The sequence below is a fragment of the Pterocles gutturalis genome, unplaced genomic scaffold (genome assembly GCF_000699245.1).
Source record: "Pterocles gutturalis isolate BGI_N339 unplaced genomic scaffold, ASM69924v1 scaffold8615, whole genome shotgun sequence".
In the NCBI taxonomy this organism is placed as follows: domain Eukaryota; kingdom Metazoa; phylum Chordata; class Aves; order Pterocliformes; family Pteroclidae; genus Pterocles; species Pterocles gutturalis.
Genome location: NW_010145788.1, coordinates 48,529 through 60,777, shown reverse-complemented (window position 1 = coordinate 60,777; position 12,249 = coordinate 48,529). Strand labels below are relative to the sequence as shown.

The window sequence follows — 12,249 nt, the reverse complement described above, 5'->3', positions numbered from 1 at the left end:
TTAGGGCAATCTGCAGAATTCAGCCATTACTATCTTTGCAACCAAGAGTGGGAGCAGGATGTTGAAAGATGTGACTGACTTTTTTGTAGGTAGCCGCTGTGTAATTCTGGAGATGATGATGGTGGCAGCCATGAGAGGGAGCAGCTCTGCTGCTCTCTGCCTCCATGCATACTGTGGAGCACTTCCACTAGATTTTATGTAGGTGCTGTGGCTACTCTCACCAATAGTACGCTATCCATGCTTTTTTCAGTTGTTTATGGTTCTTCTACTCCCTAAGCCATTACTCTTCCAGTATTTTTGTAGCTCATAGAACAGCTGCTTCTTAAAGGTAATAGTAACCATCACTCTTCTATCTCCATGTACCATATCTGCTACTCCTTTGACCTTGTTCACTCATCTATCCACTGAAGAAAATGTGCCACGGCTGCCTGCTTCTGTTTTGTCATGGGTATTGTGCTGGAGGAGGCCATGGGTTTGGGCATGTGGGGGTCAAAGCAGTGGCACCAGCATGGCCTCCTGCCCTGAGTGCACTCTCAGGCTGAGCCTATGCTAGAGTAGAGAGGATAATTTCACTGATGTCCCTTGTATTTTGTGTCTTGCTCAAAGTCAGAAGAGGTGTGGCAAAAAATAGCCCGCAGAATAGTCTGTAAAGAAAAAAAAGGATTGCGCGTGGATAAATTGAGTGGAAAGGTGTTGTTTTTTCTCAGTGATTATAGTTAGGTTAGGATTAGGTGTTGGGATGCATTGATTTATTTCTCCTTTCTATCTTTGGCTCATCATGTGTCATTAGGCAAACTGCTTAACCAGGTCCAGTAATGCCATCTGCAAAACGAAATAAGATTAATATAGGTCATACACCATGAAGCCCTTTAGAGTAAGACATGGTACACAGTTTTAAAGAAGAAAAAGGAGATCTCAGTAAAGAAACATGAAATTTAACAAGCAGGTAACAATACAGGCATTTCTTAAGCTTCCTTGTGGTCCCACTAGTCACTCTTGGGAGGATATCCTGCTTCTTCCTCCTTTGAGAAAAGGAGAAATGACTGTTCCAGCAGCATGTAGTTGCCTGAACTGCTCCTGCACCATGTGTCTTGCAGCACTGCTTCTGCCTGGCAATATAGGAGGGGACTGGGAGCATGTTTCCTTCTGTACTCTAGCATGGTTTGAAGCCTAAAGCCAAGAGCCACCATTGACAGGGATTCCAGCTGTGGCCTTTGAGCCTGGAGTCCATGTCAATTATTCGTCTTCTCTTTCACCATACCGAATAGGGATTGGATAGGAAGGAATGCTCTAAAAATAGCGAGAGCCCACGCTACATAGCCGAGCAACAGAAGGTGGTATGGATCTTTCTGTTGAACCTTCTAAAGAAACACATTTTAAATGAACACACAAGAAACTGATACTAATTAAGTAATAGTATCCTATGGAGACCTGTGGTAGACACTATAATAGTGCATTAGCGAGCTATGCATAATTCAGCAATGCTGAATTCTTTCAAACATAATCTACAGGGAATTTTGCATAAGTATGGACTTAATAATTTGTCCCTTTGTGTGCATGCGTAAGTGTTCCTTAGGGCATCGTTTGGCCTGCAGAACGCCTATTACCGGAGATGGAATACGAGAGAGGAAGCATCCCTTTTGAGTCTTGAAAACCAAGCTGAGATGATAGGATGGGCCATTAGAAAGGTTGTCTTATTTGTAAACAGACATTGAACATGGAGCCCTATGATGTAATTTTTTTCTCCTCCATGCAGGCACTTTTCCAAAAAGAATTGCAAAAAGTAGGCAGTTCACAAAAGACAAAGTTATAAGCCAGCGTTTTTCAGAATAGTAGCTTAGATAGGGGTGTGTGAAAACATGCATAAGCACCAAACTGGCTGGTTTGGCAGTGTAACCATGTGGGATGGAGTTAAAGCTACTCAGTGAGCTACTGCTGAAGTGAGTTGTCACAGCTGCATATTCTCTTCTCTTCACTGGCAAAGTTAGGCTAGCAGGAAATATATTTTGTCTTGCAACTGGAATAGGATAAAGACATTTAAGTGGACAATTACAATAACTCAACAGACAAGAATTGTCTACTATATTAGCCTTTTATATCTTAGCCTGCTTCTTATTTTCAGAGGGTTGATAACCTGGTGGCCCCTAGTTAGGCTAATTGTGGGTGAATCTTAAGACCCTTACTTTAGGTGCTCATAAAATAGAAAGATGTCTTGCTTGCGGAACTTTATGCACATTTGATAAGGTACTGTTTTATCATTACTACCTTTTCAGCGCAAACAACAGGGGCTTATGCAGGTCTCCTCAGCAGCATGCCTCTTTTTGCCACCAGTCCTAGAAGTCTTGCAAGTGTTATGTGTTCACCCTATGTCGCCACATATTGTTATACATGAGTTGCAGCAACCAAAATATATTTTTGCTCGTTGCAAGTACTTACAAAGTAGCATGGCATAATTGTCCCTCTGCAAGCATCTCTCTCTAAGCTATTGTTTAAAACTGCCAGACGCATCTTTGTTCTTTATTAAGAGTAAGGGAACAACACAGAGTCTGTAGTTATCAGGAGATAATGGTTCCCCAAGGGCATTTGAAGCACTTCACAACCAAAAGGTTGTGATTACTCCACGATTTCTATACTGCTTATTATTCCTTATTGCTTAATTATGGAACCAGAGTGTGTTTTTTGGATGCTGTCATCTAAATAACATTCTCCAGTTCTTAAGCTCTGCTTCAGTGTTACGTGGACCGGGAAGCTTTGTAGCATTTCAAGATGATGTAGGGGATAGCAGTAGGGTGGGCCAGTTGGGGCAGCAATTCTGGCCTTTGGGAGACCAGGGCATTCAATCCCTGCCCTGCCAAATGCTTGCTGAGAGCCCTTGGCCAAGTCACTCAGCTTCTGTATACCTCAGGTCTACACCTCTGCTGAGGTGCCACAGTAAATAAGGCTCTGTGAGTATCTAGAATAGAAATAATATAATGAACTTCATCTTGACCTCTAGGTATGGACTCAGGCAACATGCTATGAAGACACTGCTTTTCTTTCTAGTGTGTGCACATTCAACTGGCTTATTCTGAGCTGTCTTTGGTGGAGTGCAGTGGCTGAGGGTTGTGTGTACGTGGCGGGGGAGAGCGCAGTGGGAGAGCGGATCTAATATCTTAAAATACTAAAAAATATCTAAAAAAATTTTGCAAGCAATGTGACTGCAGTCCAAGTGGTCTGGCTCCCAGCGATGCTGAGAGCTCGGCTGCTCTGGACCAGAGCGAGCCTCTCAAACAGAGGCTGTGGCACTGTTCGTGTTTCTTAAGTTTTATTCAGATTTCCATCTCTGGTTAAAGTAAGCCAATGCAGTTGGTACTTGCCAGGCTGTGGTGCTGTAATGTATCGGACACAGTTGGGTTACTAGGTTGGCAGCAAGCCCACCTGAAACAGGCGTGTAATGCTGCTGTGTTTCAAAAAGGCTTTGATGTCTCCACTCTTTACTGATTCAATGAGTCTTACATGACTTGCTGCCTTGAAAGTCAGTGTACTGTTGTGGTTGCGCATTAGAAAAGAGTAGAAAGTGTGGCCTTTTCTGGGCTCACTGGGCCTAGAAATCTACCCTGAAGAACTAATTTTTTTAAGTCTTTGATTTAATGTTTCATTGAATCATGTAGCCTACTCCAAGGAAGGAGAAGGCCATACAGGATGTATTTTAAAATTAGCCTTGATTTTTTGAGTGTATGCATTCATAAGATAGGTGGTAAAGCTCAGTTTCTAAATCATCACCTAAATTTCCAGATTAAACTCCTGTTGAACTTCATTCCTTAGACTTGTTTTTGAAACCTTGAATAAGAACTAGACTTGGTGAAGCTCCCTTATTATTACAAGGTTGGCATAAAGTCTACTTAATGATGTGCTTTTTATGGCAGTGGTTGATTTTGCAATCCCCCTTTTAATTCCTGAAATCTAGATGTTAATAGCACCTTCCATTGTGGCACTCTCTGCTAGCTTGCATCTCGTCTCTTCTGCAGGAGGCTGCATGCAGTCCTACTAGCAAGCTCTTGTGTCATAAATAGAATTTGTTCAGGAAATAAAAATGTATTGTTTTCATTGTTAGAGGATGCTACTAAATTGGCTGTATGTTTGTCTAATAATCACATCTAAAGCTGATTATTCTGGTAATAGCCTTAAGATATTATTTAAAAATAAATATATAAATGCACCACTTTTGTACTAATGCTAGTTTTTAATCTCTTCTTGTTTCTATGAAGTCTGAATGAGATTTTCAAAATTGAATAATAATTTGATCCGTTAATCTTTTGAAGCTAGTAATTTTATTTTCCCCTCTTTGCAGTCTCTGAGGCTCGCAAATGAATAGAGCTTCATTACTGGAGTCTGCATTTAATAACCATTATCCATTATCTTGTAATTAAGACTCCCTGTAACGAATCATGAGGACAATGCAAAAATACATAGTACATTTCTTTAATGAACTGGAAAATGTTCATCTTGTTCTATTTAGTAATGAGTTGCTGAATAGTCGTTAAATCCACTGGAGAATAGAGCTAGATGGATTTTGAAGACTATCTTGAGTTTGTGGTTAATCTATTAGAATTAAAATTTCATCTTCTATTTTTATCAACAGCTGATTAGAAGTCATTCTGTTTGACCAAATTGATTAGAAGACCATATACAAGGGCAGCTGTTGTTTAATGAAAGTTTTTAATGAAACTATACCATAGAGACTTGTAATTATAAGACTTATAAAAGCTTTGACTTACCTTATACTAGAAGAAATGAAAAGTATTGCACTGAAGGACTTTAAGTGCTACATTTCGAAAGGGTAATTGAAAATATAATTTGGCGATGCTGAAGTTTCACCGTTACTTGTTTTAATGTGACTATCAGATGTCCATAGTGTCTCTCTGGAAGGGAGTAGCTCTGAAATACATAACTCAATTGTCTTTCATGTGTGCTCTGTTCTTTGCAAAGCTCAATCAACTATTAATTGCTTCTTTTGCTTCTTGCACCTTCCCTGGAGTTAGAACTTTTTTCCTGAATAGTTGTTTCCATTTAGAATGGGAACTGTCATAGGAGGATGCAATTTAATTGCCAATGGGCTGAGTTAGTTCCTAGACGGGAAGCCTATAGGGAAAGCCATGGTCTTACAAGACGCAATGTTAGTGATACTGTTGTTATGTTTAAATTAGACAATGTAGAGAGATGGCTGTCTTTGTCTGAACTTCCCATCAGGCTAAGACCTAGCTGTGTGCTAGCCTTCATCAGGAAGATGGGTCTCTGGAGTGTGCCACAGCACACCATCAAAATTAGTCTAGGCAACTCTTTAGTTTGAGCCAGTAGGGAAACTTCCCTTGCTGACTCTAGGGGATGTTGTACAGGCACCGTCATTCAAATAAGAGACAAAATGGACTGTAAGCCAAATTTGAAGTGGAAGCAGATGCAGTTCCAATTGATTTAAGTGGATAATGCACTACTGTATGATGTTTGAATTATCCCTCTTCTTCTCCCGATTACTTTTGATAATTAATGATCCCACAATATACCTTTTCTAAGAAGTAGGTTCCCACGGATAAAGTGCACCCTAATGCAATTAAAAAGATTTGTCATTGTATTGTGTCAATGTAGGATCGTACACTGCATGGTAAATTTTTGGTTACTATCTTAGCTTTTTGTTATATTGTGCTGCAAGATTCATTTTAAGCCAACCCAGAACAGCAAGAATGCACAAGAACACTGTGCAAGTATTCAGGACAGACAGCAGAGAATATTGTTCACAGGTGAGAAACCAGAAAAAAATAAGCCAAGGTTAACTCTCCTTCTTTAAATGACACAGATGTTTTGACCTTGTTACTTCATTATATCAGACCATGGCTTTAAGTGTAGTAATTTGCAATGTTACAATTGCAAAATGCTTAAGAAGGGAGTTTTTCACCTGTTTACAGTATTATACAGCTTGTTTCGTAAATATGCATGGAACTTCTTACCTTTCACTTTAAACAGCTGTGTGAGATACAACACTAGACTGTCAAATGTGGGGCTAAATAGGTGCAAAGTTAAATTTTAAAAAATGATGAAAATTGTTTCTGTTCAGAAAGATCCTTGTGGAAATACTAAAATGTTTTATGTGCAAAATTTGTTCAGAGGAAATAATTTCCATTGTTGTGGTTCGTCAGACACATTCCTATTAGTGTACATATATATATATTGAGTGTCTGTACAGGAACATATATTATACTGGACTGTCCTGAGGAGATTGTTGGTCTGACAGCTAGAGCAACGAATTAAGAGCTGGGATGTTCATTTGGCTGGTGGGATGTCTTACTTGCTCTGTAACCAGAATGGTATCTCATCCTCCTGCTATAGCCTCAACCAGAGCAAGGTTAGCACTGACACCACAGGGATGTACGTGTAAAGAAATGCTTCATAATTGCTGTGAAGCATGAGAACATCTTTGGAGGGTGTGAACTATGTATGTGCAGAGTGGCTTTTGTTCTAAAACTACCATAAAGCTTCTTACTTCCTTTCAGGTTCTGATTTTATAAAGACATCTACAGGAAAGGAGGTGGAAAACGCAACCTTTCCAGTCGGAGTAGTCATGATGCGAGCCATTAAAGAATTCTATTGGAAAACAGGCAACAAGGTAATTCTCACTACCTTTATAAAAGTTAACCAAACAGGCTCACTCTGAATGAAATAAGACTAGTAATTTCAAAATGCAGAACATGTAAATCCACATACATTAGTCTCCATGGCTATATGAACAATAATTAGTGAGACTTCTCTCTTGTATTCCTCATTTGATTTGCTAATATTTATATACTTAAAAAAAAAAAAAAAAGGTGGCACTTTCGGCTTTCCTCTCTTGACTAACTGTCACTTCGTGCCCTAAAAGCTCATGCAATCTTGATGCATCTCCTCCTGCATTTGGGTTTGAGTTTTGTTTCACCATTTGAGGTATGTAAATGGTCATCTCCATTAATGACAGGGCAAATCTCAAGCTGACAGTGATTGGCATACTCCCATAAACCCCACTGGAGCTATACAAATTTATAGCCGTCAAAGAGTCTGTCCAGTGTACACAATTTTATTTTCCGACTTTGTCCTGACAACCCAAGGGATAAACTTTGCTCTTTCCTCCCTTGCCGGAGGGGCTTTCCAAGGGGACAAGAAGGCAGATCCAGTTGGATCCTATTGTCTGGGAGGGAGGGACAGGGGCCAGAAGAACATTATGTTCTGGTACACAACATTTATCTGTCAGATTACTGTCAAGTGAGGTCAGTGGAGGCCAGGAAGGGGTGGGGGGGGGAGTGTACGGCAGAGCCAGTGATGAGCTACCTGTGCATCTATCCTTGTGCTGAAGCAGTGAGAAAGGAGAAGGTTATCCAGGAAGGCTCAAGCCACCTCTCACCTCCTTTATCCACAGGCACGTGGGGGCTGCCAGTTAGATCTGGTGCTGGTGTTTGGCAGCAGGCTTTGTCCTCACCTGCAGCCTCAGGGAAGGAGACTGCATCTTTAGCTAGGACTCTCTCTCCATTTCTAGGTCACCTTTCCATCCTCTCCAGCTCACCCTTCTGTCCCTTTTGCAGCTGGCCTTTTGAAGTGTGATGTTAGGACATAGGATGAGCAGTGGAATAGGGGCTGAGATTACTTCAGGAGGCTGTTGGAGCTTGAGGAGCATGTGACAGCCAGTTAGATAGGTGTCCGTCTGCTCTCTGTAGTTGTCTAGATGAGGTCAGTGTGAATCCCTAGCCTGTCCTCGCTCCCCTTCCCCAGCCTGCATCTCTGCCACACAGCAACTCAAGCAGCTCCAATAGTCCAGCTTCTGCGGGAGCATCATTGCTGCCAACCTGAGACAGGATCCTTGGGGCAGGGTGACTCACCTCAGCACCGCTTCTGCTTACATGAGATGTGTGCCAGAGGTTGAGCTCTGCTGCATTAACGCAGCTTTGTACCTATAATTGGATATAAATGTTGAATTCACCTTTTGCTTTAAAAGGGATGCATTCATGGTGTAATATGTGTATTAAGAATGAGTGCTTATGTCTGTGTGCATGTGTGTGTCAGTGAATTAGATGTAAACTGACTTTATGTGCTTTTATTAACTGAAGACAATATTATCAGTGACAAGATATTTCTAAATGGTTTATTTAACAAACTAATTTTGCTGCTGTAGGGATGCTTTCTAGCAAGGCGTTGGCTGGGAAAAACAGGTTAATGCAGAAATTAAACTTCTTCGAGGAAAGGAACAAGTTGCAGAGTAACATTTATTGAATGATAAGCTGTGGTGGTGATATGAAAAGTGTGCAATATAATGGGAAATAATCTTTTCCTGTCATTATTGAAGGACATACATAAATTGGTTTTTCTGTTGGGAAAACCCCCAATCCAGAAAAACTTATTACTTTTAATAATATAAGGTGAAGAGAAAATTCTTGAGGAGATGAACTTATTAAGCAAAATAATGAAATGCTGTGAAACAGCAGGAAAGTGGTAGCTGGACTTTGTACTGCTCTTGAATGAAATTCCATCCCCCTCCCCTTCCTTTTTGCGTTTTTATGGCAGTCAGGTGTGCAGTTTGGAAAGCTGGCAAATGGAGGAGAGGACAGGCTTGTCTTTGTCAGCTTTTTTGCAGAGAAAAGAGCTTTCAGAATTTGCTAAAAGGCCAAAGAATTCTGCATGGTTTTTTAAATTCTCTTATTCACTGTGTTTTACTTGGTTTTGCCACAGATTCTCTCAGAGAGCTCTAATATTTCTAGGAAGAAATCTAAATCTGCATTTGATTAGAATTTCTTTTCCTGAGGGAAAACACATTCCCACTATTTTAATTTATTGTATAGATGATGCTTTTCCAGTTGCTGTGGTTTAAATTCCTTTTGGAAATCTAATGTTAACAGATGTATGCATTAACTCGCCCATCCATCCATCCATCCATCTATCCATCCACAAAAACACAGTCTTCGTGGTTTAGATTTATCAAGCTTTTCCTCTTGTTGTTCTTTACAATCTTATTGGAAATATGCTGCTCTCCTAATGCTTCAGTGTGAGAGAAGGATTTATTCTGTGTTTGTTTGTCTTGAAGTCATTATGAAAAAAGATTACCAAACAAATTTAAAACCAGATATTTTTTGATTCCACTATTATGTCCATAAGGTACAAAGAGATCCTCGATGCAGTGAGGTTTCAGGAATGTATATACAGAAATCAGAACAATAGTTCTTGCAGAAGGAGGCTGATAGGAAGGAGTACCCAAAGTAAAGGTTTATGGCAGAGGGAAATGTAGAAAGAAACACTGTGTGCTGCTGTACAGATTGTTCAGATTTGATTTTTGTTTCGATGCAGAAACACATCCTAATTCTCCTTGTTTTTCAAGAGTTTCGTAAGCTCCTGCTGGCCAACATTTTGGCTAATACAGGTGACAAAATTTTTGATGAGGGATTTGATAGCTGTGTGTCACAAGCTCTGTCTCGGAATGAGATGCATTTAAATGGCATGTGACTGAAAGACTGACATTAGGTGTGCATGCAAAGTCACCTCAGTGCTGGCTCTGCACAGCAGGTTGATCGTGGGATTCAAGACATGCTTTACCTCAAAGGTAGTATTTTCTTGGTGTGTGTGCCTGTACGTACATGGCAGTTCACCTGACCAAATATGACACGTATCTTGCATCCAGTGACTGAAAGCATATCCAGTATGTGTTGGGAGAGAGGTTTTGCACTTCCTTGAAGCACAAAACCTTAAATTTTTGGTAAAGGCAGACCTAATTAAATTCCTATTTGGAAAATTTTAGTGAAAGTTAAACCTCTGATAGGTTTGAATGTACAGCCTGATCATGTATAACTGTGGTACACAGGCTTTTTATAAAGTACAACCATCTCTCACAGCTCTCCACATGAGTCAGCTGCATCACATGCTTTGACGTTACGTTATTGCATGTATATGTGTTGTTATATATTTGGAATTAGATTGTGACGTGGTAGGTGATATGCAGATATCCCAGGTCCTGCCTAAATCCTTTGGCCTAATATTTGCTATGGGCAAAGTACTCCCATTGGACCTCAAACCCAGCTCCTGAAAAAGTGTGCTGGCGTCAAAAGTATTACTCCCTCAGTTGCTGTCCCTCAGGATGAAAATGTTATCTTTCACAGTGATAGCTGAGGCTTGACAGCTCTCAGCACTAGCCTAGAGTTTATACTGCTTGCAGTCAGGTACTTACCCAGAGCAGAGTTGTTAAATAAACCACAGGCACTTTGAGACTGCAGGTGTACAAACGCTGATTACTCTTCTAGAGTTGCTGATAAATGAAAATGTGTATTGCACTTCTTTTTTCTATATTAAGGTTGGATTTAAACCTGCGGGGGGCATTCGGACGGCAAAAGATGCTATTACTTGGCTTATGCTGGTGAAGGAGGAATTGGGAGTGGAATGGCTAACACCAGAGCTCTTCCGCCTGGGTGCCAGTAGTTTGCTGGAAGACATTGAGAAACAGGTTAGTTGTTAACAGTTTTCAGCTTGGTGGAGAGAAAAAGTTCTCATTCTAAATGTGCTGGCTTATTTTTTTTGCAGAATATGCTTTTTGGTACTCTTTAAAAGATAATAGAACATACATCTAATTCATTATTAACGACAGGTTCACTTCCAGCCCAGGATTTCTTTAAATTTGGCCTGTCATTACAGGCATCTGGGATGCTGGTATTCTAGTAGCTGGCAATTGCCTGGGCCAGCTTTGCAATGCAGTAAGCAAAGAGGCTCAGTTTGTACATATACGAAGTCTTTTGCAAATGCGTGGTAGTCCTCTTCCCTGCACTCCAAGCTGTTGCCTGTTCAGCTGACCCTCACAGACCCTTTATGTCATTGTGCCACAACTGTTCACAATATATTTCCATGCTGTGGAGAAAGGCACATCTCATCCTACATGCGGTACTGCTGATAGAGAAGTTTTTACATATTGATTATTTCCTGAGGAAGAAAATCAATTGCCTCCTACAAAGCCTCGTTTTTCTAATTGCTTTTATTTTTGTGCAGGCTGGTCACTGTGTTTCCTGGCAGACAAATAGCTTACGAGGTTCAGTGGCAATGTGTAGTTCCTGGGGGGAAGAGGGGTTCTGACCAATCTACCCACGACCTCACTGGAGCAGGGGATCAACCCCAAAGGATACAGCATAGCTGGGAACAGTGTAGCGTCACAGGAACTATTGAACCATTAGGGCTGCTGAACTTCACTCCCATTGCTCATTAAACCCAGAAGATGAGGTGATACTAGCTTTAACCAAGAAAAAAGTTGGAGAGTCTTTGTGCTGTTGCTACTGGTGGAAGAACATGAGGTGTAGGAAATTTTCAGTCTGTTCCTTTTCCCCACCTTTCCTAGCAACTGAAATACTGACATGTCTTAAGAAATGTAGAACAGCTGAAAGATGTCAGGTGAGTATTCCTGACTGTTGAAAACATCTGGCTCAGTCCTGCAATGAGAACAATATTGGCTTGCTTCATTGCCAGATAGCCACTGCCTTTGTCTTGACCTAAAATCATGTCCCTGGTTATGACAGAGCAGCATGAGCTTTCTTGTTTCTACAGCCATCACTGCTGAGTCTTATAACACAGCCAGTGATTGTGTCACACGATTTGTTCTGATTTCTTAAGGAGGGCATCCTTTTATCTCCCAGGGATTACACAAATGCCCCAGTCCTGACCAAAGCTCTGCTATACTCTGCTAACTAAAAACACATAAGATAAAATGTCCTAATCATTATATTCAATAAAATAAACAGGTGTTTAGAAAAAACAAGCAACCATAGCAAACGGGGAAAACAATACCCACCCCCAAGACAGTACAGTTAAAAGAATAGTTTGAAATGAGCCATGTAAAAGCATAAGCAATTTTGGATACTTTGAATATCACAAAATAATACTGAAATTGTCAAAGTCAGATTATAGTGAGCTTAAAGCATTGTCTTCTGCCTGGCTCTTTTTGAGGGCTTACTTAAATGCAGCAAGAGTCTTTACTTTTTTCTTTTTTTTCCAAACAGAGCAGCAAGAGCCCTTAGTTCAGATCCTATAAACAGGTATATAAAGGTATATTACATCGTATTTTATGTGCACACACACAGATACCCATCATCTTCATCTGGCATGCCTTTAATTTCTTACTTCCTTGACACTTTCAGATTTATAGTCGTATATAATTCCATCATAAATTTTCTTTTTTCTTGCAGATATTCTATCATGTGACTGGCTCTTATGCACTTCACCAGGACC

At 40.4% G+C, this 12,249-nt stretch overlaps 1 protein-coding gene across 1 annotated transcript in view; it reads left to right on the top strand.

Annotated features, from left to right (window-relative positions):
* Positions 1 to 12,233, top strand: part of DERA (deoxyribose-phosphate aldolase (putative)) — a gene marked incomplete at its 3' end in the record, with an annotated part of 44,823 nt that extends 32,590 nt beyond the window's left edge. Inside the window, 3 exon segments of the mRNA XM_010085494.1 lie at positions 6,525 to 6,637; positions 10,334 to 10,483; positions 12,207 to 12,233. Coding sequence (XP_010083796.1) covers positions 6,525 to 6,637; positions 10,334 to 10,483; positions 12,207 to 12,233 — 290 coding nt within the window.
* Positions 12,234 to 12,249: the final 16 nt, after the last annotated feature.